This window comes from Girardinichthys multiradiatus, chromosome Y (genome assembly GCF_021462225.1).
Source record: "Girardinichthys multiradiatus isolate DD_20200921_A chromosome Y, DD_fGirMul_XY1, whole genome shotgun sequence".
In the NCBI taxonomy this organism is placed as follows: Eukaryota; Metazoa; Chordata; class Actinopteri; order Cyprinodontiformes; family Goodeidae; genus Girardinichthys; species Girardinichthys multiradiatus.
Window position 1 is genome coordinate 12,558,870 of NC_061818.1, and position 22,025 is coordinate 12,580,894.

The 22,025-nt window shown below is 39.5% G+C and overlaps 1 protein-coding gene across 3 annotated transcripts; it reads right to left on the reverse strand.

Moving 5' to 3' along the window:
* Positions 1 to 331: 331 nt before the first annotated feature.
* Positions 332 to 19,131, reverse strand: LOC124864561 (protein Hook homolog 2-like). 3 transcript variants are annotated; one of them, XM_047359388.1, is made up of 23 exons: positions 18,942 to 19,131; positions 16,843 to 16,925; positions 16,170 to 16,242; positions 16,029 to 16,079; positions 14,459 to 14,591; positions 14,121 to 14,188; positions 13,730 to 13,795; positions 13,204 to 13,284; positions 11,895 to 12,061; positions 11,543 to 11,683; positions 9,329 to 9,530; positions 9,086 to 9,196; positions 7,034 to 7,121; positions 6,794 to 6,860; positions 6,395 to 6,532; positions 3,837 to 3,924; positions 3,469 to 3,474; positions 3,284 to 3,318; positions 3,114 to 3,196; positions 2,905 to 3,008; positions 2,154 to 2,255; positions 2,008 to 2,069; positions 332 to 1,895 (listed from the first exon to the last, which is right to left on the reverse strand). In XM_047359388.1, exons 1-23 carry the CDS (start codon positions 18,984 to 18,986, stop codon positions 1,787 to 1,789), a joined length of 2,103 nt encoding a protein of 700 aa, XP_047215344.1. In that variant the 5' UTR covers positions 18,987 to 19,131; the 3' UTR covers positions 332 to 1,786. The 3 variants fall into 3 exon arrangements, with proteins under 3 accessions (XP_047215344.1, XP_047215342.1, XP_047215345.1); XM_047359386.1 differs by having other exon boundaries at positions 1,998 to 2,069; XM_047359389.1 differs by lacking the exon at positions 3,469 to 3,474 and having other exon boundaries at positions 1,998 to 2,069.
* Between the last annotated feature and the right edge of the window lie 2,894 nt (positions 19,132 to 22,025).

Consider the following 22,025-nt stretch of genomic DNA (forward strand, 5'->3'; position numbering starts at 1 on the left):
GGGAAAAGTTGAACGTTTCCACGTTTTGTGATGTTAAAAAAAAAAAACTTCAATGGTTCTCCAGTTTTTTTAAACTTAATTCTGAAAGGTGTGGGCCCTTGAATCAATAATGTGTAAAACAAGTTTTTGCTGTAATGACTCTTTTAGGATCCCTACCATCTTTGCACATCCCCGCAGCATGATACTCCCACCACCTGATCTGTGTTCCCTGGACTTCATGATGGCGTTTGTTCACCAATGTTCTCTTACAGACTAGATACCTTAAAATGTACAGAATGTTCGAGATAAACCTAAAAGAGTCAATGTAAAAAAAAACCATACAGATGTGATCTTCAGCTTCCGATCCAGTTTATTTCTGGTGCAACAGTAAAAAAGGACTACAGCTCTTTAACCTGCCTCAGACCCACTATGTTACCAACCAGACCACAGTATGACAAATACAAGCTAAAAGATAACCCCTTCACACCATGCAAACGTGCCGCGCTCCAACGTCACCCTATAACTGTTACAATAATGAACCCATAGTAGAATAATGTGCACAACAAAAGGATTGTGGCCTGCGTACATAACGGTACAAAACATTTACAGGGTCAAGTTACAAGTGCTGCAGTTCTCATATGGGAGGAGCAAAAATGATTAGATCAAAAAAGGGTAAAGAAAAGGCAGATTTAGTGTTTGATCAGTGTGGTCTGTGTTGCAGGCTCTTATGTGTGGCTTTTATCTGCCACTCACTTCCTGTCAGAAAACAGCAAAGATTCCAGCTTTATGTCAAAACGCGCACGTTTCCTTCCAGTTCAGTTTAGTTCAAGAGTAAAAGAGGCCTAGCAGCAGAAAACATCCCTAAATCGACTCACAATCAGTAGTGTTCATCAATCCTGCCTCTTGTCTGGTGTTAAACAAGGATTGACATGATCAAAGCATTGAGTGCATTTAGGAGATACATACAACCAGGTACCCTGTCTCAACCTTCAATGAAAAACGCAACAAAAATAATGCACTATTGAGAAAAAAACTAAATCATACCAACATAAATGGAAACTCTGACACATAAATTAGAGATAAAAAAAAAGAAGAAGAGGTTGATCGATACATGCATCATCTCCATCATCAGCCTGTTCCATGAAGGCAGTATTTTACAAGGCACAAAAACAGATCCAGCTTTCTAAGAAAAAAAGTGCTCCAGTGTATTTGATAAAACCTCTATAGAGTTCTACTAAGAGTAACACATTTCAGAAAAAAACAAAATATATCCCAATCACATCCTGATAACTGTCTCTTCTATAGGTTCCTTCCATTGTTAACATATTAAACAAATACAACCTCAAAGATAGGAGAGAATTGGACAGAAAGTGTAGCGATAGCGATCTACTTTGCTACTTTATGCCTTTTTTAGTAGTGAATGTAATTCCCTACAAACACCCTTCTCCATCACATTAAACTGATTCTGTGTTTACTCTAATATTAAATAAAAAAAAGATAAAAAAAAACTGAGTTGTGGAGGCTACAGAAGAAACAAATCACCTGAAAAGGTGACAAAGCCTGCTTTATGCACATCTGGTCCATTCAGTAGTACCAACTCAGCTGAGGCTCCTCAGAGAAAATTAACATTTTATGTGATTTTAAGCCAGCAGGGGGCGGCAGCAGCATGTGAGTGGAGAACATGTGCAGCAGTCCAGTGAAGGCATCAAGTTGAGGTGCAGAGAGTTCAAAGACAATCTCATCTTTCCCCTTTGCTTCATATCAGAGTACAGTCCAGAGTGGATGCCTCATCTTGGTTGGTGGCGTATCAGGCCCCGCCTGGCGTTGGTGGACTGTCTCTGCTGGGCGAGGAAAGACTTGGCTTCGTTGGGAGACCCCAGTCGCTCCCCTGACACTTGCTGATGCAAAGCCATGCCCTGTGGTGGAAGATCAGGAAGAATCAGAGACAGGGTTAAACAACAAAAGCTGGACAAGAAGTGAAAACATGTTTTATTTGGTACACGTTTCCACATATTGACCATGTTATACCACGCTGTAATAATGAGTTTCTCCTCCTGGTTCTGTCTGGTTCTGCTCTTTTCATAATCATGCTATGCAAAGGGAACAGATTGACTGGTTTTAGTGAGACTTTAATAACCAGACATATCTCGTAAGGCTCTGAGTTGCTAGATTACCTCCAGATGCTGGATTTTTCTTTCCTTTTCTGTCAGCTGATTCTTCAAAGACTGGATGTCAGGAGTCGGAGCTGGCTGCTTGGGATCCAGAGTTTTGATCACCTGCACACAGTAAAGACTTGCTAGAGGTTCCAATGACTCCTCTCTGCACTCCTGAAAGACTTACATTTGGGATTTTAATTTTCAAAATGTTGTAACAAATAAAATGTGTGTTCAGATCCGAGTCAGTACTTAGTAGAACCCTGTTCTTTTGCACTCAGCTTTATTCAAAATAAGTCTTGCTTATTTATGATATGCTTTGTCCACCTACGCACTGAATGTTTTTCTTTACAGAATAGCTCAAGGTCAGTCAGATTGTTAGGACAGTATCTGTTGACATCAGTTTTCAAATCCTGCCACAGATTTTGGATTTAGCTCTGGACTTTGACTGGGCCATTCTAACACATGAATATTCTTTGACCTAAACTGCCCCCTTTTAGCTCTGGCTGTATGTTTAAGGTCGGTCTCCTGCTTGAAGGATAACCTCTACCTTAATTTCAAGTTCTCCTGTTTTCGTCTATTTGGCTCCATCATTATTCAGGTCAACATGCCTCCACTATATTTTATTTTTTGAGAAATCTGTTTTTCTTCCTGATTTCTTTTTAAATTTCTTACAGGAGAATTAAGCATTAGGAAATGACAGAAGACTCCTTTAAAAAGCAACGTTGGTGCCTCTTGATGAAAAGAATGTATTCCCTTGATGAGGACTGACCGTTCTGGCTTTCTCGATGTAGCTTTTGTATCGCTGCTCCATCTGCTTCATGTCCTCATCCTTCTTCCGGAGGATCTCCTGGAGTTCATCTATCTTCTTGGCCACTGAGACGAAGAAAAAGACATGCATGCTTAGAAGGCGAGTCCAGGACTCCAACACGTGGACAAATAAGCAGAGAGAATTTAAACGGATCTTTGTAAATGCTTTACTGTTGCTGTCAGCTTTAGGCTCCAGGTCATCTATGACCTCTCGTTTCTTTCGGAGGTCTGAGTGAGCTTCGTTGAGTTTCTCCCTGAAACAGGTTTCAAATGTGTCAAGCCCCAATAGATTCATTCCTCACTTATTAATAGACACCAAGCAGCAGCAGGGGAAGACTTACAAATGCTCCTCCAGCTTTTTCTTCAATAAGGATGACTTCATTTAAATAAAAAAACAGAAAGAAAAAGAAAACAGTTATCAGCTTAAGAAGCGCTCGCTGTGAAGCTTATACAGTATAAGTAGTTAAGTCAAGCTGTTGCACAGTGAAATCATGGGCCGTTTGGACAGAGAATGGGCCGTACTTACAATGGCCTGATTTTGGCAGTTGTAGGATAGGGGGGCAAGTGGAGAGAGACAAACAGAGAGAGGCAGGCGTTAGCGCTGAATCACCACAGCAAACATGGGTTAAAGTCCCACACAACATGTATCAAAAGGACAGCGAACACTGCAGTCGTCAAAGGACAAGTGATCTTTACAGATAATCTCTTGGTACACACAGTGTGGCATGCAGATGTTTTTTACTCAGGATCCACCTTATATTCAGCTTTTAGATTAGACAGTAGAAACTAGCAATTGCACACGGCAGAAAGTCTCAGCAAGCTATCAGCTTGTTTGTGGAAAATATGCTGAGTAACTGTAAAAAAAAGTCCAAGAGAGCAGATTATTCTACTCACATCCTCAGCCTTGCTGTCCTGCTGTTGGAGCGCTTTCTGGAGCTCTTCCACCTGAGAACGCAGCTCCGAGATCTGCTGCTGGTTCAACCTTGGGAGGAACAACAGGGAGGGGATGAGAGGAGAGGGTTGGAATGCAAGTGGAGAGAGATATAAAGAGTTGGATCATCCATTTAATAAGATCAAATTGAATGTGGATGTTTTTTGAAAGCATCTGTTTGGAAGTCTGAGGTGACTACCAACTCTTTAACAGTTTCATTTTGTTTGAAGTTCCGTGAGGTTGGAAATTATTTATTTGTTGACTGACTGATATTACTAGTGGAAACATTGAAAAATCTGCTGGTCAGATACCCTTCAGCTAGATTGGCCCTGACCGATAACGAGGTGGTTGGAAACTCAAAAATCGGATCTTTTACAGATAAAATGAACCATAACAAAGCAGCGCCCCGTCATGGTGACAACACCCTTCACTGTGGAAGTTGTTCCAGAAGGAAGAGCACTCCAAGTAAGATGTGTGAGGTTTAAAAATGGAGTCAGAGGAAGCACAGAGGAGTAAGAAGCTCCTAAAAAGGAAACTGTTCGCTGCATGTTCAGACATGTTGACTGACTGAGAACAAGACCTAAAGTTGCTAACTGGAAGGCTAAAAAAAAAAAAAAAAGTGCAGGAAAGATGCTATTTTTTTGAGTTTTGAATCTTTGTGCTATGGAACATGCAACATTTGGAAACATTATCAGCCTTGTGGAAACCTCAGAGCTAAATTAAGAATTAACATTCTGGCAGAAACACACAGACTGCTGCTCAGGTATGCTGGCTTCTTATAGCAGCAATTTGCACAGTTAGAGTTGACATTTTAGACTTGTTAACAGCTTAAAATAATAGCTAATTATTTTGTGTATGTTTTAAAAAAGTAAAACCCAGTTTTAGTGCAACTTCCCTTTCACACACACTGTAATACTAATGTAAATGAAAAATTACCGCTCACAGCAGCAAGGCAAAGAAAGAAAATATATAAAAATGCTCCTTAATATAATACAGTTAAGCCCAAAAATATTCATACCCCTGGCAGGAACAATTCTGAAAATAAAAACTGTTTTCATTTACATTTATTTTAAAAAAATGGTATATATATTTTTATACCCTTCCACTTGTACTTTAACAGTTTCTTTGGTGATAAGATCCAAATCTTGAGGTTGGAAGACCTCTGTTCATCACCCTAATCTTTACTCCCTGTAGAGGGAGGTATGTCAGAGGTATGTTACATTTTGGGCTTAACTGTATTCTTAAACATAAATCAGTGTTTGCCAACAGCAGTATCTCAGTGTAATCTACAAGAAATCCTGCCTCTTCATTGATTTCTTCTCCCCAGATTTAACTACTAATCATGCTGAATTCTTACCTTGTACCTTAAAAATGGGATTTCTATTTTTCTTTTTACTTCACAATTACCTACAGATGTTCTGCAGCAGAATCCTTCCACCTTGCCCAGAGTTTAAAAGCCTTGCATGAAATTATTTGACAATAACTCAGATCTAATTGATCAAACCATTATAGCTAGAACGTAGTTATTGTATTCGCCTATTGTATCAGAAATTATGATGAGACTATGAGGGTGTTAACTTTCCTAACTCTTCTTTTTATTTCTCTTAACGTTTTTATGCGAGATGCATAAATTACGTGAGCAAGGTAAAAAAAAAAAGTATTTAATTGAATTCAGTTTATTGAAATGGCACAGATTCAAACCAAATGTCATCTCCTGGCACTGTACAAGACAAACATTTGAATTCCTTCCAATGATACAGACGGATTTCAAAGTCAATTACAACATTCCAAGTAAAAAGTAAGTTTTTGAGATTAAAACTGTTTTCTCCCAAACAGTTTCTTGAATAAACATCCTAAAATCAGCTGTAGACAAAATAAAACAAGCTATTTTAGGACGCTTTGGCATTGCAGTCCTTTACAGTTCGGAGCAGTTCACATATTTCACTAAGGCCTCAGGACATTTTCTCCACTCTAGAACAAGGTGTATAAAATATCTCCTTTTAAATTATTTAGCGACTCCACTGTGGGTTGAAGATGTTTCAAGAGGAACTTTGTGCATCTGCTGTAAGCACCTGTCGTCCATTCCAGCGAGTGTGCCGCCTGGACATTCAACGCTCTGCTCTACTGAGCATGCTCACTCCACTCCTCTCATCCTGTTACTGTTGCCGAGGATGCTTCCCACACCCTCAGCCTGGTGTTGCATTGGACACATGCACAAACAGTCCACCCACATGTCCACATGCCCACAGGCATGTAAACACACACACACCATTGCACATAAACACACACTGAAGGCACAATCTGGCTTTCTACTGCCTGTCCTCAGGCCCAGCCCACACAGCTCCACTCAACACACAGTCCAGAGGGTGAGTTGACATTTAGGCAGATATCACTCCTTCCCTCAGCCAAATCAACAGTTTAATGTCCAGGAACGCACAATATGGTGGCCCCAGAGGGGAATGCTTATCCAACACTGCTGAAAAACTTGGACTATATAATGTATTCATGCACAAACTCCTACCTGTTCTGAGTTTCCAGGCTATTCTTGCTGCGCTGGGCCTCTTCTAGCTCAGCTTGGACCTCGACAAGTTTTTGTCTGTAGTTCTCCTCCTGAGCACACAGCATCTTGTTTTCACTCTGCAGACGTACAACAGTTTCCCTGTCAAAGAAAGAAGAAGCTGAAAAGAAAAGGCAGAATAAGGGGAGGAATGGAAAATAGATCAGGGAATGGTGGAGCTCTGCTAAAATTGACCGAGGCGGCTCTTATCTGACAACACCCAGGCCAAACGTGCCATGTGTTACCGTGTCACTGGCCAGCTGAACATTCAACATCCAAAAATAAACTTTAGAGGGCTACTGATGAGGACACCAATGAAATGCATACACAAGTCTACACATAGAGCTTAATAAATGGTCGTACTTTAGCTCAGTAGGCATGATCTCTGCAGCAAGGTTTCCCACTGTGACATCACTGTCAGACAAGTCTCCTACAGAGGGAAACAAATATACAGCAGCGTAAGCAAGACATTAACTAGCTTTACAAAACTCAATCATGTTTCAATCTGTTACCAACCAATTAATATAAAATAAAACATTCAGCTAGGCCTGTTTTGAATTACTTTCCCATGTTACTTGGGCCTCATTTGCTTCCACAACTCACCTGTTCCACTCAGATACCCCTGCTGGACCTGTGCACACCTGAGTTCATCGTTTGCTTCCCGAAGCGAGTCCCTTTCTGAAATCAGACGCTACAGAAACAGAGCATTTTCAAAACATGTTTTCCAGAATACTTCAAGTTCTGATCGGGTAAACTAGGGGTCCTGTTGTAAGCCCCTTTTCCATTGCCTGTTAGGGTGACCAGATATCAAAAACCGAATGAGGAACGTTGTGGGACACATTACCAACACTATGATGACGTCATAAATTTTTATTTAACAAAGATCTCACATTACATTCATCAATCTCTGCTTTGCCTGTTAGTACAAAACAATGAATTAGCACAAGTTTGAAGAAAACTTTACAAGCTTAAAGTTAAAGTTTAACACTGGTAATGTTGGCTGCTGTTACCTTGTCTGTCTGGCAGTCATCTCTGGGTTTGAGTTAAAGTGAGTCTATAGATCAGCAGGCGGCTTTTTCAGCTGTGCGTTTCTTGTGCGACTCACTTTTACAGTGTTGCTCCACATTGTGCTCGCCTCCGTGTGAAATTGAAAACTCACTTTAGCAAACGTCATAAAAATCCCTCAGAGATCAACTTTCACTGGCCTCACCCAGTTATGAGCTGTTTCTCAATCTTTGTTGTAGATGCATTTTCTTTTCCATTATATTCTGTATAGCCTACTATATACTAGAAAATCCTTTTCTTCTTCTGTTTTATTTTACTATCATCGTGGCGTGCAGGTTAGTCATGACGTGGGACGCCGCTGTGTATTTTTATTGACAGCTGATGACCACAGCTCTACTTTCTTTATATTTCAGAAAGGCTCCAGCGGAATAATTTTTTGACTCATCAGAATTTGACCAAGCCAAATGCGGGACATTGTTTCTGTTTCAGGGACACCGGGACAGGAGTGAAAAATGCGACACAGTCCCGCACAAATCGGGACATCTGGTCACCCTATTGCCTGTACAAAGCTGCAGGGTTCTGAAAGGCCAGGTGGCATTTCAGAACAAATTTACCCGGGTAATTTCACTTTCCCAGGTAAATGGTCTTACTCTGGAGATGGTCTTTTCAGCTTTCCCGGAGACTTGTTAAAGGGGCAGAGCTGTGTGCATCGAGGCTTGCCACCAGCATCTTCAGTAATGGCAGAGGTTACTATATAAATTAATCGTTTTTATACCATTAATTTGTCACAAAAAGTAGTTTTAAGATATTTTTAAGTGAGAAAGTAGACCTCAAAACTTCATGTGGGCAGTCAGTTTAATCAATAGTAGCCTACTTTGAAATATTTTTTAGTAGTTTTCGGAGCAGCGTAGCTCCACTTACAGGCTGGTCTGGCTGCTAAGCTAACCAGGCGGTTGGACTGGGACTTCCCCACTAACTGCTGCCTGATATCAGCCTGGCACTCTGGGATTGTGAAAGTGAATATAAAGCGTTTAGTCAGTATGTGGTGAATAACCACAAGTACTAGAAAATAAAACTGAATACTTTCTGCTGGAAATTTGTGACATTTTTCAGTTATTGTTGTCAATAATTAACTATTTTACCACAGTTCTCTAAGACAAATGTTTTAATGCAGTGCTGATGATCAGAACACTGTACATTTTTTTTACATAAAAAAAATACACATTTCCCTAAGACTGTGTCTTCATGTAAACCTGACTGGAGTATGAACTCTTTAATATTGTTTATTTTTCATAGTTTTACGCAGATGGCTCTGCAGGGGGAGAGACCACAGCTCCATGTTTGGATGCAGAAGTTTTACTCCACTGTTTAACCATCTTCTATTTTATATAAATATTTTCATATGATTAGACAGTCAAGGTATCTATTCCCTGTAATTCTGGACTGATTATCAGTTTTTATATTTTAGCATATAATATACCAATATCATAGCAGTCTCTATATTACCCCAACAAATAACCCTGGAAAATCCCTGTTAGAAATCTTCAGATACGAGTCTGCAGTATAAGATCTGTCTGACAAGTTTCTGCAGCAGAGAACTGCTGATCTATACAGCGTGTTTAAATTCTCCAACAAGGACCAATAACTCACCTCTTTCTCCTTCAGCAGTGCATCATACTTGTCATTAAGATTTTTGTACTCAAACTGCCACTTCTCAGCCTTCATGGCCTCTGCTGTGTGCTTGGTGTGAAGCTCATGAGCCTGAAAATCAGAAACAGACACAGTCTGCAAGAGCGCTCCAAGAAGGCAGCAAATCTTTCCAAACACATGCAGCAGCCAGACTCAGTTTATCATCACTCAGATGGCAAACAGATAAACAAGCACACAGCTTGCCTGTCTCTTGTAGGTGTCCAGCTGACTGCGGATGGCGTTGGCCCTCCGCAGCTCCTCCTCCAGCTCGCAGGTGCGCTGCATGTACACGGTGTTGCGCTCCTCCAGGAGGCGCACCTGTCTGCGCAGATCCCCCAGATCCTCCAGCTTCCTCTTATAGGTGTCCACCAGCGCTTCAAGCTGGTTCACCCGGTCAGACGAGTGCCTGCAGGGGAGGGAAGCAGAGAGTGATATGGTTTTAGGTTAACCATAAACTTACCCCTTGAAAGTAAATAATGCTGTAAATTAGAGGTGCCAAATAGGTGTTCTAATAATTTACCATCTTTTAAAAAACTATTAATGTCTAAACAGAAAAAAACCCTAGTCATCTTTGGGTTTTGATCTCATTTTTCCTCTACTGTACGTTTACCAGTAATTGAATGCAAGAAATTTAACTTTTATATTCAGAGTCTTGTAAAAGTATTCATACCCCTTGAACCTTATCGCATTTTGTCAAATTAAAACCTCAAACCTTCATATCAGGTACTGGGTGTTCTGGGACACATAGGTTCAAAACGTTTTACAAATAGAAATCTGAAAACGGTGGCCTGATTTGTACTAATAATCCTTTGTTCTGACACATCTAAATAGAATCCAGTACTGATTGCCTTCAGGGACAACTATAAGTTGTGGGTGTTGATGACATAAGTCATCAGTTTGCAATTAGTATGAAGCCATGTAGGATTGCATAATATATCCCACTATCACTGAACACAATATCAATACTGTAGAAAACTGGTTATACTGAAATAAGTATGAGCTAATTAAACATGTAGCATGCGTTCAGGCGGCCTATGCCGGTAATATATTTGCAGAAAAATGTTTTAGTAGGGCATTACAATGTTATGGTAAAGTCACAACTAAGATTTATTGCAGAACAGCAGATGTACCTTTAAATAAAATCTTGCTGTTTAGACAGAAATTATGAATTTCAACAGCAGGACAGACTATTCCAAACATAGACTCACTATCTAGAGTCTATGTTTGTAATAAGCTGAAAAGCAGATAGTATTTGTAAATTTATTGCAAGGCATTTAGCCATTGCAACATTCGCCACTGCATGCATATCGCATGTTTGTTTCCTAATATTGTGCAGCCATATTGGTTTGGTATTATATTCCAATTCTTATGATCACATGCTTCACATGCCAATAATGCAGGGGTGTCAGACTCCAGTCAACAACAGCCAATGTCCTGCATGTTCTAGCTGTTAGCGCTCTAACAGTTTCCCAGGAACAGGCTAATTACAAATGTATTTAAGTCGGGTGTTGGAGCCAGGAAAAACGTGCACCACACCGGCTCTTAGAACTGACTTTGGACACCACTGCCATTTAATTTCAACCTATTGGGTGGAGTCTATCTGTCCAGATAAGACACAAAATGTGAATTTATCAACAAATAGCATCGCAAAATTTATCGATAACATGTACGTCGTCCTGAAATCATCATCTCCATGGTGACACATGATGGTGGCAGCATCATGCTGAAGATCGATGTGTCTAAATACAGAGCAATGCTAGAGAACAACCTGTCAGAGGCTGCAAAAGACCTGAGACTTGGGTGGAGATTAACGTTCTGGGAGGACAATTATGCTAAACATCCAGCCAGAGCTACAGTGAAATAGTTTAGATCCCAACATATTTATGAGTTAGAATGGCCTAGTCAAAACCCAAACCAGAACTTATTATGAATCTGTGACAAGACTTGGAAACTATTGTTTGTAGATTCTTTGATTCTACTGACTCAGGGCTGTTGAATAGAAATGGAGGCTATATTTGTCTGACCTTTATTTGTAAAAAAAAAAAAAAATTTAAACCATGTTTAATTTTCCTTCTCAACACTACTTTGAGTCAATCTGTTTAATAAAATACATTTGTCTTTGGAAAGTGACAAAATGTAAAAAAGTTGTAGGGGTGTGAGTACTTTTGAAGGGTACTACTAACCTCTGTAGGTTGGGCAATTTTAAAATGATCAATGAACTGCATAAAACAAGCTGCAGAGCACGAACCCTCAGAGTCCATGTGACTCTATGCCCACCGAGTGTTCGTTTCTGCAGCTTCACTCAGAACTTATCAGATTCTTTCAGGAAAAAGAGGTCCCTACAATTCATTATCCAAAAACATGCACATAAAGTTGTGCTGATCAGCATTCATTCTTAAGGTGGAGAGCTGCTCTCACCTGAGGATGTCAATCTCATCTTTGAGCGCCTGGGCTTCATGCGCCAGACTCGTCAGTTGTTCGTTCCTCAGCTGCAGGTCGGCCACCTCACGCTCCAGCATCTCTGCACGCACACGCAAGTCTTCTCTGCTGTTCTCCAGCCTGAGACACGCAGTGGTTAATGTGGCTTAGTCGAGTCATTGTGAGAAACACAACCAACCAAGATGACTCAAGATACCCAATTCTAATGTCAAACGTATACACGAAAGAATAAAAGTTATAATAATTGCAATTACTTTTTTGTTTTTTCCAGTAAGGGCTCACTTTAACTTTAACTGTTAGTCAACTTCTACAGCACGTCAAACTCTTGTACCTGTAATTCTCCTCCTGCAGCTGCTCCATCTGACTCTGGAGCAGCAGCAGCTTCTTGCCAGTGATGGCAGTGGTTGAGGCGTCCAGAGAGTCACTGCGGCTAAGCTTCTGTCTCAGGGAGGTGATCTCTGCCTGCAAGGATAACCTCTCCTCCACACCCAGTGACAGCTGACAGAATAGAGAGAAACTTTATACGACACACTGCAAATAAAGATGGAAAGATTTAGCAGAATATGTGGTGTTTTGACAAGATCATGTAGCTAAGAAATAATCTGCAGCAGTGAAATGGAAGCAAATACACAACAGTAAAGACCCCAAAAATCCTGAACTAAAATTAATAGCAAAACATTACCAAGTACATACATGTAAAGATTACATTGTTCAATTAGTGCAGGCAGCTGAATCCAGAGAAAACACATAAGATACACAGCAGCAAACTCACCACGCTAAGTGCAAAGAGGACTTTATACACAAGCTTTGCTGTCACTTCACATGCTCTGTCGTCAATGCTATTCGGTCAGCTGATGTGCAATGTTCCCAGGCAGAGAAACCTTCCCTCAAGGTTTCCACATGCTAAGACTGGATACAACAGACAACCAAACTGTGTATACTGGGATCAGTCCCTTTTTTTTGCTGAAAATAACCCTAGATTACAATTAGGCCATTTTGCATTAGACCTATCAAAGAAGTTAAATTAAACTTTTCTACAGGACACATTACCAGGCTGAAAATATCAAAAGCCTGTGCTGAACTTTAAGGACAGATTGCATGGTGTAGCGCTGGGCCAGTAACAGTAAATAGTTCCTAAAACAACACCAGTGACTAATTCCCAATGTGTGGGCTGAGCAAGTAAACAAACAGGTGGGCTGAGAGCAGTACAAATTATTGTTGGCTACTGATCCATCCCAAGGCAATGTGTCAGTTTCATCTAGATGTTATGCAACTATTGACAAGAAAGTATGTTCAAGGGAAAAAAAAAGAAATAACTTAGTACTTTCTCAGCCATTGGTGCACAACTAAGCCAAGAGAATACAAAAGACAATGTCCTGCAGGCTAATCAATAGCGGCCAAAGCACAAAAGTTGCGAGATATCACTTTAAAAACACAATTTCAGCAATGCAGAACAAAGCTGCATTAAAGTATTCTTCTTTGGAGGTTCTGATAATCTAGATCTCTGGCTGGAAACTGTATACCAATGAAGCGAATCGCTCTGTATAAAACTGATTAAAACTCAACGCTTTACAACTGTAACTTTAACAGTGCAGGTAATGCTGGTTAAATAGCACCTGAACTCCATTTAGCCAACTAACCTGACGTTCAAGGTCTCTACAGCGCTGGGTCAGGTCCTCCTTCTCACCTGCTTCCTCGCTTAGAAAATAATACTTCCTGGACTGGAAGAGGTAATAGAAGACATGTCATACAAGTCAGAGGACATACAGGCACATAACCTTTCCACAGTTTGTCACATTACAACCACAGAATTGTACGAGATGGTCCAACACAAAGAAACGTGAAGTGGAAGGAAAAATAATACATGACTTTTAACATTTTGATAAAGGATCTGAAAAGGTCACGTACATTTATATTCAGGCCCTTTGAGTTAATACTTTGTAGAACCACCTTTTGCTGCAATTACAGCATCAACTCTGTTGGAGTAATTCTCAAGTAGAGACTGAACCTTTAGCTCATTCACTAATTGCATGGCTTCTGAAGGCAACTAACTGCACTTGATTTTATTTAGGGGTATCAAAGTAAAGTAGGCTGAATAGAAATGCAGAGACATTTCCTTTTCATTCTACCGCACAATTAACGTATGCACAACTTTGTGAGTTTTACCTGGAAGTCAAAGTCCCCATAAGTCTCTGGACATCCTGGTTCAGATGAAGGCTCCTTTGCTAAAAGCTAAAACAAAGCAGCCAAAAAGAGGCTCAAGTTATAGAAAAACTGACAACAATCACATTGGCAGGAGCAGTTTTGCTCAGATTTATTAATATCTTTTATTTGAAGACAATCTTCCTAAGCTCAGTATTTTTATTTATTTTTAAATCAATTCCTGCCTTGGCCCTTAAAACACATCTATTCTTAGAACAGCACAGCACAGGATTTAGGGAATTATTTCAGTCTAATGTTTATCCGTACTTCTTTCATAATGAAATGCACCCATGAGTAACAGCTGGATTAGTACAAAAAAAGAGAACAGAGCGGATAAGTCGGGATGCTCACTCACCTCCTGAATGGCTGTCATCACAACATGCTGGACAGATTCCTCAAGTGTCATAATCTGCTGGATTTGCTCTACGTTTGGGAGGCAACAACAAAAGCTGTTAATGTGCAGCCAAATACAGATGAACTCAGACACTCCTTCCTAAAATGAAACCAGTTCTGGTTCTATCATCAGAGCATCCTTTCATTAAGCAAATGGTTCAACACAAGTTTTTAGTCATTAAAGATTACTCTGTGAAACAGTCGTCAGTACTTTACCTCTCACTGTTGTTTGTGTGTTTAAATTTTGAAATCATCTTGTACATCATTTTTTCACAGGCGGAGATCTTCTCCCCCCCTTACCTTGTTTCTTTTCACAACTGACAGCACAACCCAAAACCAGCTGGAGCAGCTTGCCCAGCTCAGTCACATCTCCCATCTCGCCAATGAGGTTTACATCTGGTAAATGCTCATCGGACACCTGCTGACCAAGCACCTGATTTACAGCACAGGAAGACAAGACATTAAATGTCAGCCATGAGCCAAACGGAGAACTAGAGGTAGTAGAGAAGCATGGGTGCAGCTCAAAGATTTAGAACATCGTCAAAAAGTAAGTTTTCTGCAGTAATTCAAATTGAAAACATGGCTTATAGCTAATGAAAACCCTTTATTCATTTATTTGGAAACTTGAATATTACATTAGACAAATAAAAAATGGTTTCAAAATATACAGATATTATGGTCATGTCATGGAAAACACAATTCTGGGGAAGACCACAGAGATGACAATTGTCCAATAAACAGTCACAGACACCCTCTAAAAAGGAGTATAAGGCACAAAATGTCCCTGCTAACTGCACTAATGGTTAACAGAGTGCTGAATCCAAGCATATTCACGGAAAGTTGAGGGGAAGAAAAAAAGGTGTTAATAAAACAGGGATAACTACAGTCTTGAAAAGATTGTGAATCAAACGTTTTGGGGAAAGTTCACAATGAGTCAACTGTGACTGGAGTCCATTCTTCAAGAGCCACCATTTACAAACATATTCTGGACATCAGCTACAACTCTTGCATTCCTTGTGTGAAGTCGTGATTTGGGCAGCCATGGTTTTATGTTTTTTGGATACAATCCGGGTTAGCACCCGAACATCCCTTTCAGACAACTTCCTCTTGCGTCCACAGTTAATCCTGTTGGATGTGGTATGAGGAGGTAATTCAGTTCTTTGAATCAGGTGTGTTAGACACATAGAAAGGTTGCAGGACACTGGCCCCCGAGGACTGGAGTTTGACACCCCTGACCTATGGTATCACTGTGCTTGACTGGTCAGCAAATTTTCCTAAACGTTATGGAGAATCTTTTAGTTATTGCACAAAAGAAGATGAAAGACCCCAAATCCAACAATGAATACAACCTGAAGGCCGGTATTTAAGCAACCCGAGCTTCCTGAACACCTCAGCAGAACCACAGGTTGGTCACCTCCATGCTACGCTGCACTGATGCCTTAATTCATGCAAAATGGTAAATGGACAGAACTTATAAAACACTTTTCCAGTCTTACAGACCACTCAAAGCACTTTACACTAGAGCCACATTCACCCAACCGCATTCACTAACGCTCAGACATTCATACACCGATACGCAGATCAGTAGGCAACTTGAGGGGGCACATCGACATATGGCAGGAGGAAGCTGGAATTGAACCCACAACCTTCTGATTGCAAGACGACTACTCTTCCTACTGAGCCACAGGGGCCCTGACCAACGTTTAACTGCATATAATGTACAGTACACATTTAAATTTATCAATATGTAGGTAATGTATCTACATAGTTACGAGCTTCATGTTTTGAATGGAATTACTGAAATAAATAAACTTTCTATGATATTCTAACTCATTGAGATGCACTGATAAAACAGCCGAAAGCCTCTTACATCATGGTAATACTCCAGCATGCTCTTAAGAACCTTTTTCAAGTTGCTGACCTAGAACAACAAAACAGGAGTTAGCATACTGATTTAATTTTAGTCAAAAGACAATAAAAACTAAGGACATTCTGCTGCTTCACAAATTACCTTAAGGTGCCAGTTGGCCTCGCTCTCCTCCTTGATCCTGCCAAGCCACGTCTCATTAAACCAAGAGGCATCTCTGTTAATGAGAACATAGGAGGGCTGAAGTCACAATATATCTCTGGACATTATAACACACAGGAAGCAACAATAGTAACACAGTATTCTGCCTTGGTTCTTATAGACACAATGAGATTTGAATCAAGTTGCTCATTAAAGCTCACATGACATGGAAATAATAAGAAATGCATTCAGAATCCAGGCTAATGTTTACATAGATAATAAAGATTCTGGTAAAGTTGAAGCTTAGATCTTACATTCAAAAATCATACATTCCAAAAACTTAATGTTGGCCTGCTTTATCCATTTCAAAACAGGTTTCATGGTGTGTTTGAGATCATTGTCCTGTTGGACCACCTGAACCAGTACCACTAGCAGTGTAACACACTTTAAGCGTGACGTTGACACTTCCATCCATGTGTTTTTAAAGCACATCAATTTTAGGCTGTACGATCTTTCCATCCTGAAAAAGAACCGTTCAAATGACTCATTAAAAGCCTAACGTTTGATGACGAGAGGATCTACCAGAACTGCAAATCATTTTTTAAAAACCATTTAATTCAAGCCCTTCTTGTGCACTAATCAGAACGACATGATGACACCATGTAGACATGCTTACATTCTGTGGAGTACGTGAGCAATGGCCACTCCACTCGTTAGATCATGCTTGCCATCACATGATGGAACCTGAAATGTCTGCAACTGAGAATGAAAACATTAAATGTTAGAATGTAAGAGAGTAGCTTTTAACAACATTGACTTAACCACACAGACAACTGCTCAAGTTAAATAGGTGGGTTTAAGAAAAAAAAAAAAACAGTAGCAGTTTTGAATCAAAAATAAAAGACATTAAGCCAGAAACCACCTAATCTTCACTGAGAGAAGAAAATCATCCTAATTAAAAGAAATAAAGGCTTGAAAAGATCAGTCTATGTGTATTTAATGTATATAATGTTTCACTTAGTGAATGAGTTATTGAAATAAATGAACTTTTCAATAATACTTTAATTTACTGAATGGGCCTAGGTCCTTCCCCTGTAGCTCTGGCTGTAAATGTAGTGTTGCTATCCTACTGGAAGGTGAACCTAACCCCCAGTTACATGTCTTCTGAAACCTCTAACAGCTTTTCCTTCAGGATGGTCCTTGATTTACTTCCATATATCTTCCCACCAACTCTTACCAGTATTGCTATCCATGTTGAAGAAAAGCTTTCCTACAGCATGACACTGCCACCATCATGTTTCACAGAGAGGATAATGTATTTAGGGGTGTTGTGTTAATTTCCTGCCACAAATTATTTTGATTGTTGACCAAAAAGTTTAATTTTGGTCTTATCTAAGCAGAACACGCTTTCCATAGTAGTGTTTTAAACTGTGACTTTCATAAGTTGGGAGAAATTACACACAGATGACTTCATTTACTAAATGAATGACTATTGAAGGTAATTTGTAGGAAGATTTTTAAAACCATGTATCCCTCACCTTCCACTTCACAGTCATGCACTGTGTTGTATTTGTCAATCACATAAAATCCCAAAAGTACACACTGAAGTTTGTGGCGGTGTATAATTTGTTAAGAATGTAAAAAGATTCAAAGGGTATGAATACTTTTAGGAAGTACTTTGTTACCATTGCCGAATGTCAAACGTCTGATCTGACAAAGGAATCCTTGATCATACTTTTGAACCTCCAACCAAAATGTCTGCTGGTGTTTGAGAACCTACCTTTTAAACAAAATGTGTGAATGTTAGCCTTACAAACTGTTGTGTCCATAATCTTTATATGAGATTATTTTTGTTTACATTCAACTATTTTAAAAATATTGATAACCAATCCACTTTAAATGGGAGTAAATAAAATGCATTTTGTGATTCTCTCCACTCTTTTAAGCGGGTTAATATAAAATTGTCTTTTTTAACTTTAGAGCCTCAGACCAAACAGCAGTTTCTAATGTAAGTGACTCAGACTTTCTTTCCAACCATCTTAAATTGCTTTTAAACACTTTAGAAAAAAAAAAAAAGACGGATTCTTCATAAAATGAAGAACATTATGGAGAACCCTGATCATCCTCTTCATCAGACTGTCCTACAACAACAGAGTGTCTTCAGTCAGAGGCTTCTTCAGATCTGCTGTAAGACGGAGCGCTACAGAAGATCCTTCCTGCCCACAGCCATCAGCATCTACAACGGCTCTTTGAGGAAACCTTCATAATATGAGCTACAACAACATTTAATTTCCCTTTGGGATTAATTAAGTATTTTTGAATTGAATTGAATTTAGGAGGGACTACAGACCTAACTTGCTATTAATACTAACTTGCGCTCAGTGTGTCACTTTACTCTCTGGAGAAATGCCAAACAGGTGGATTTCCTCTAAGCTTTAAAGGAAAGCTGACACGTTGGAAGTTTGGGGTAAGCTGTTTGGGTTTGTTTATTTCGTAGCTAACTTTGCAGACACCGCAGTCAGTTTGAGGAGCAGAACTCCTAGACCAAAATTCCCCATTTGTTGACAGCTTGTTAGCTTGACTAAAGAACAAATAGCACAGTCTCCAGAGCTACTTACTGCTTGTATGCTAACACGGGCGGTAAAACAAAATGTTCTGAATATGTCGCGTTCAAAACCTCGGACTTTATTTACGTTAATTTGACGAACACCTGCTGTCACCTGTTAGCCCAGGGAGGTTAGCCTCGCTTGGAAACCTCGTTAAGTCCAGACTTACCCAGGTTAACAGCGAGTCGCACAAATTTGCTTTATCCAGACTCATTCTGCCGAGTTCCGTGAAGCGACAGACGGAACCTTCGCCGGTTGCTTTGCTCAGGAGTTTGTTTCTCCGTCCTGACACCTTCCACGTCAGGCAATGGCCTCTGAGCGCTGCTCCTGTCTGTTTCGCGTTGCCTCCCCCTCCCCCTCCCCTTTTGTGATCCACGCGAGCTTCCGTATGAGGACAGTTCCCATGGTAACGGGTCAGCGTGTCTGGACACAGAAAATAATGGTAATTTGAGAATAATAGCGTCAGTTTAATCGGGTTTTAATGCGCTGATTTAATCATCTATGATATTTTACCTGCTTATTTAACCGAGAGGAAGCTTGGTTTATGATTTCTTATCTTAATATTAGTGATAACAGGGTTAATCTGTCAAATTGAAATATCAACAGATCAAATAAAAACAATACAAAATAACAATACGAGCTTTCAGGAAGCTTTTTCTGTTTTACTGTGCCTTAAAAAATGCATTCACACCCCATTTTCCACAATTTGTCACGTTAAAATCATAAACTTTAATGTATTTAATTAGGATCTTTCATTTTTTTATTTTTATGGAAGAGTTAAGATGAAAGTCAAGTTTGCTAAGCCAAAACACTATGTGTGGTGGAAAAATCCACACACCATCCCACCCCACTGTGAAACAAGTTGGTGGAAGTATCATGCTGTGGGGATGCTTTTCTTCAGCAGGGGCATAGAAGCTGGACAACACTGACAGGGTGTTCTAGGATTAAAACCTTTTAAGACTCGAAATTGGGGAAGACGTTCACCTTTTACCGTGACGGCGCTAAACATAACACCAGAGCTACAATACATGTATTAAAGTCCAGTCAAAGTCCATTCTTAAATCCAATTTAGAATCTGTAGGAAGACTTGTGAAGTGATGGTTGCAGATATCCCCCATTCATTATGAGTGAGCTTGAGCTAATTGGCAATGAAGATTTTGCTAAATGTTCAGTTGCTAGATGTGCAAAGCTGGTAGCGACATACCCCCAAAGACTTGCAGTAGTTATTGCAGATATAGGTGGTTCTACAACGTATTAACTCAGAGGGGTTCAATACAAATGTACACTGCACTTTTCAGATTTTCTTATACTTTGTGTTGATCTACCATAGAAAATCCCAACAGAAAGATTTGATGTGTATGGCTGTAACATGACTGCAAGCGAAGAAGCTCATAGGGTATGAATACTTTTGAAAGCACTGCATAGATTTAGAGATGTAACAATTATAAAAGATTGGTTTGAGTGCAGACCTCCGCCATGGCAATATGGGTCATTGTCAGCTTTTTGATGACAATGAGATGAGTTCTGGCCACTGCATGTCAGTTGCTGACAGGATGACAAACTATTTGGGAATTCCAAGTTATTGCACCATGGTCTGGCATCAAAAACAAAATCCTAACGATGCTCCACATAACTACCAATATCTAATTATCTGTTTCTTGTCTAATATACAGCTTGTCTGAAGATTTCATCCAAATCTTTTCATACATTTCTGAGATATTTTACATATAAACAGACAGACAGACAAATGCTGACTAAAACATAACCTCTATGGTGGAGTTTATAAAAAAACAAACAAAAAAACAAAGCAGAGCCAGTGTAAGTTCTTAATCATTTCATCTTTTTAAATTTCCGTAAAGCACCACTAGATGGCTCTAGTCGACAGAAAGGAATGGCTTTAGAAAGCTGATAGTTGCACAACTGCCTACAGCTAATTCTATCTATCTATCTATCTATCTATCTATCTATCTATCTATCTATCTATCTATCTATCTATCTATCTATCTATCTATCTATCTATCTATCTATCTATCTATCTATCTATCTATCTATCTATCTATCTATCTATCTATCTATCTATCTATCTATCTATCTATCTATCTATCTATCTATCTATCTATCTATCTATCTATCTATCTATCTATCTATCTATCTATCTATCTATCTATCTATCTATCTATCTATCTATCTATCTATCTATCTATCTATCTATCTATCTATCTATCTATCTATCTATCTATCTATCTATCTATCTATCTATCTATCTATCTATCTATCTATCTATCTATCTATCTATCTATCTATCTATCTATCTATCTATCTATCTATCTATCTATCTAAATGCTGGAAGGTGAACCTCCACCCCTACCTTAGCTTGTTTGCAGTCTCATCCAGGTTTTATTTAGCATCATCTGTCTTCCCATCTCCTCTGACCAGTTGCATGATGATGCTGCTGCCTCTCCAGTGTGCCCCTTGGTCTTTATGATGTTGTTTGTTTAAACATCTGTGATCTTCAAAGAAAAAGTGGATTTAACGTGAGATATAATCACACTCTATGTACTAATTAGGCAGTTTGGTTGCACTTGATTTTATTGTAGGGTATGAGAGTAAGGGGGCTGAATACACATAGAACACACAAAAAATAGAAAACCATGTGTCATTTTCATTCCACTCACAATTTTGAACTACATTGTGTGGGCCTATTCCAGAAAGCATCCATGAAATATACATTAAGGTTTGTGGCTTTTCAAGGGATGGTGCATAAATCTAGATATATAAGTCTCTGTTTTTTTAGGTATTATTAAAAGGTTTCCATTTTAATTTCATGACTGTTTCACATCACTTTGTGATTTCCAGCTCAGCAAACCTTTCACAGGTTTCTGTCAGAATCCTCCCTCTAATATTAACATGCTGTTCCACACGTACACCACTGTATATCTCACAGTTCACTCCTGCCTCCTTCCTTCCATTCTTTGTTCCTCTCGTAAATCAAACTGCGGTAGCCAATCACACTGAAACTCTGCCCACTTCTTCCTGTTTGCTCTGCCAAACCCAAAGCTGGAGTTTGTACCAAGTCCACTATGTGTGTGTGTGTGTGTGTTTGTGTGTGTGGTGAACACCTGAATGAAGTGAAACATCACCCTTGCATTTGGTCCTTCCTATCCAAACCAGTCTGGGCACAATATCGCCTCAGATCTGGCCTTAGCATATTTGTGTGGCTGGAGTTCCTGTTTTTCTAGATGGTTCTCTAACC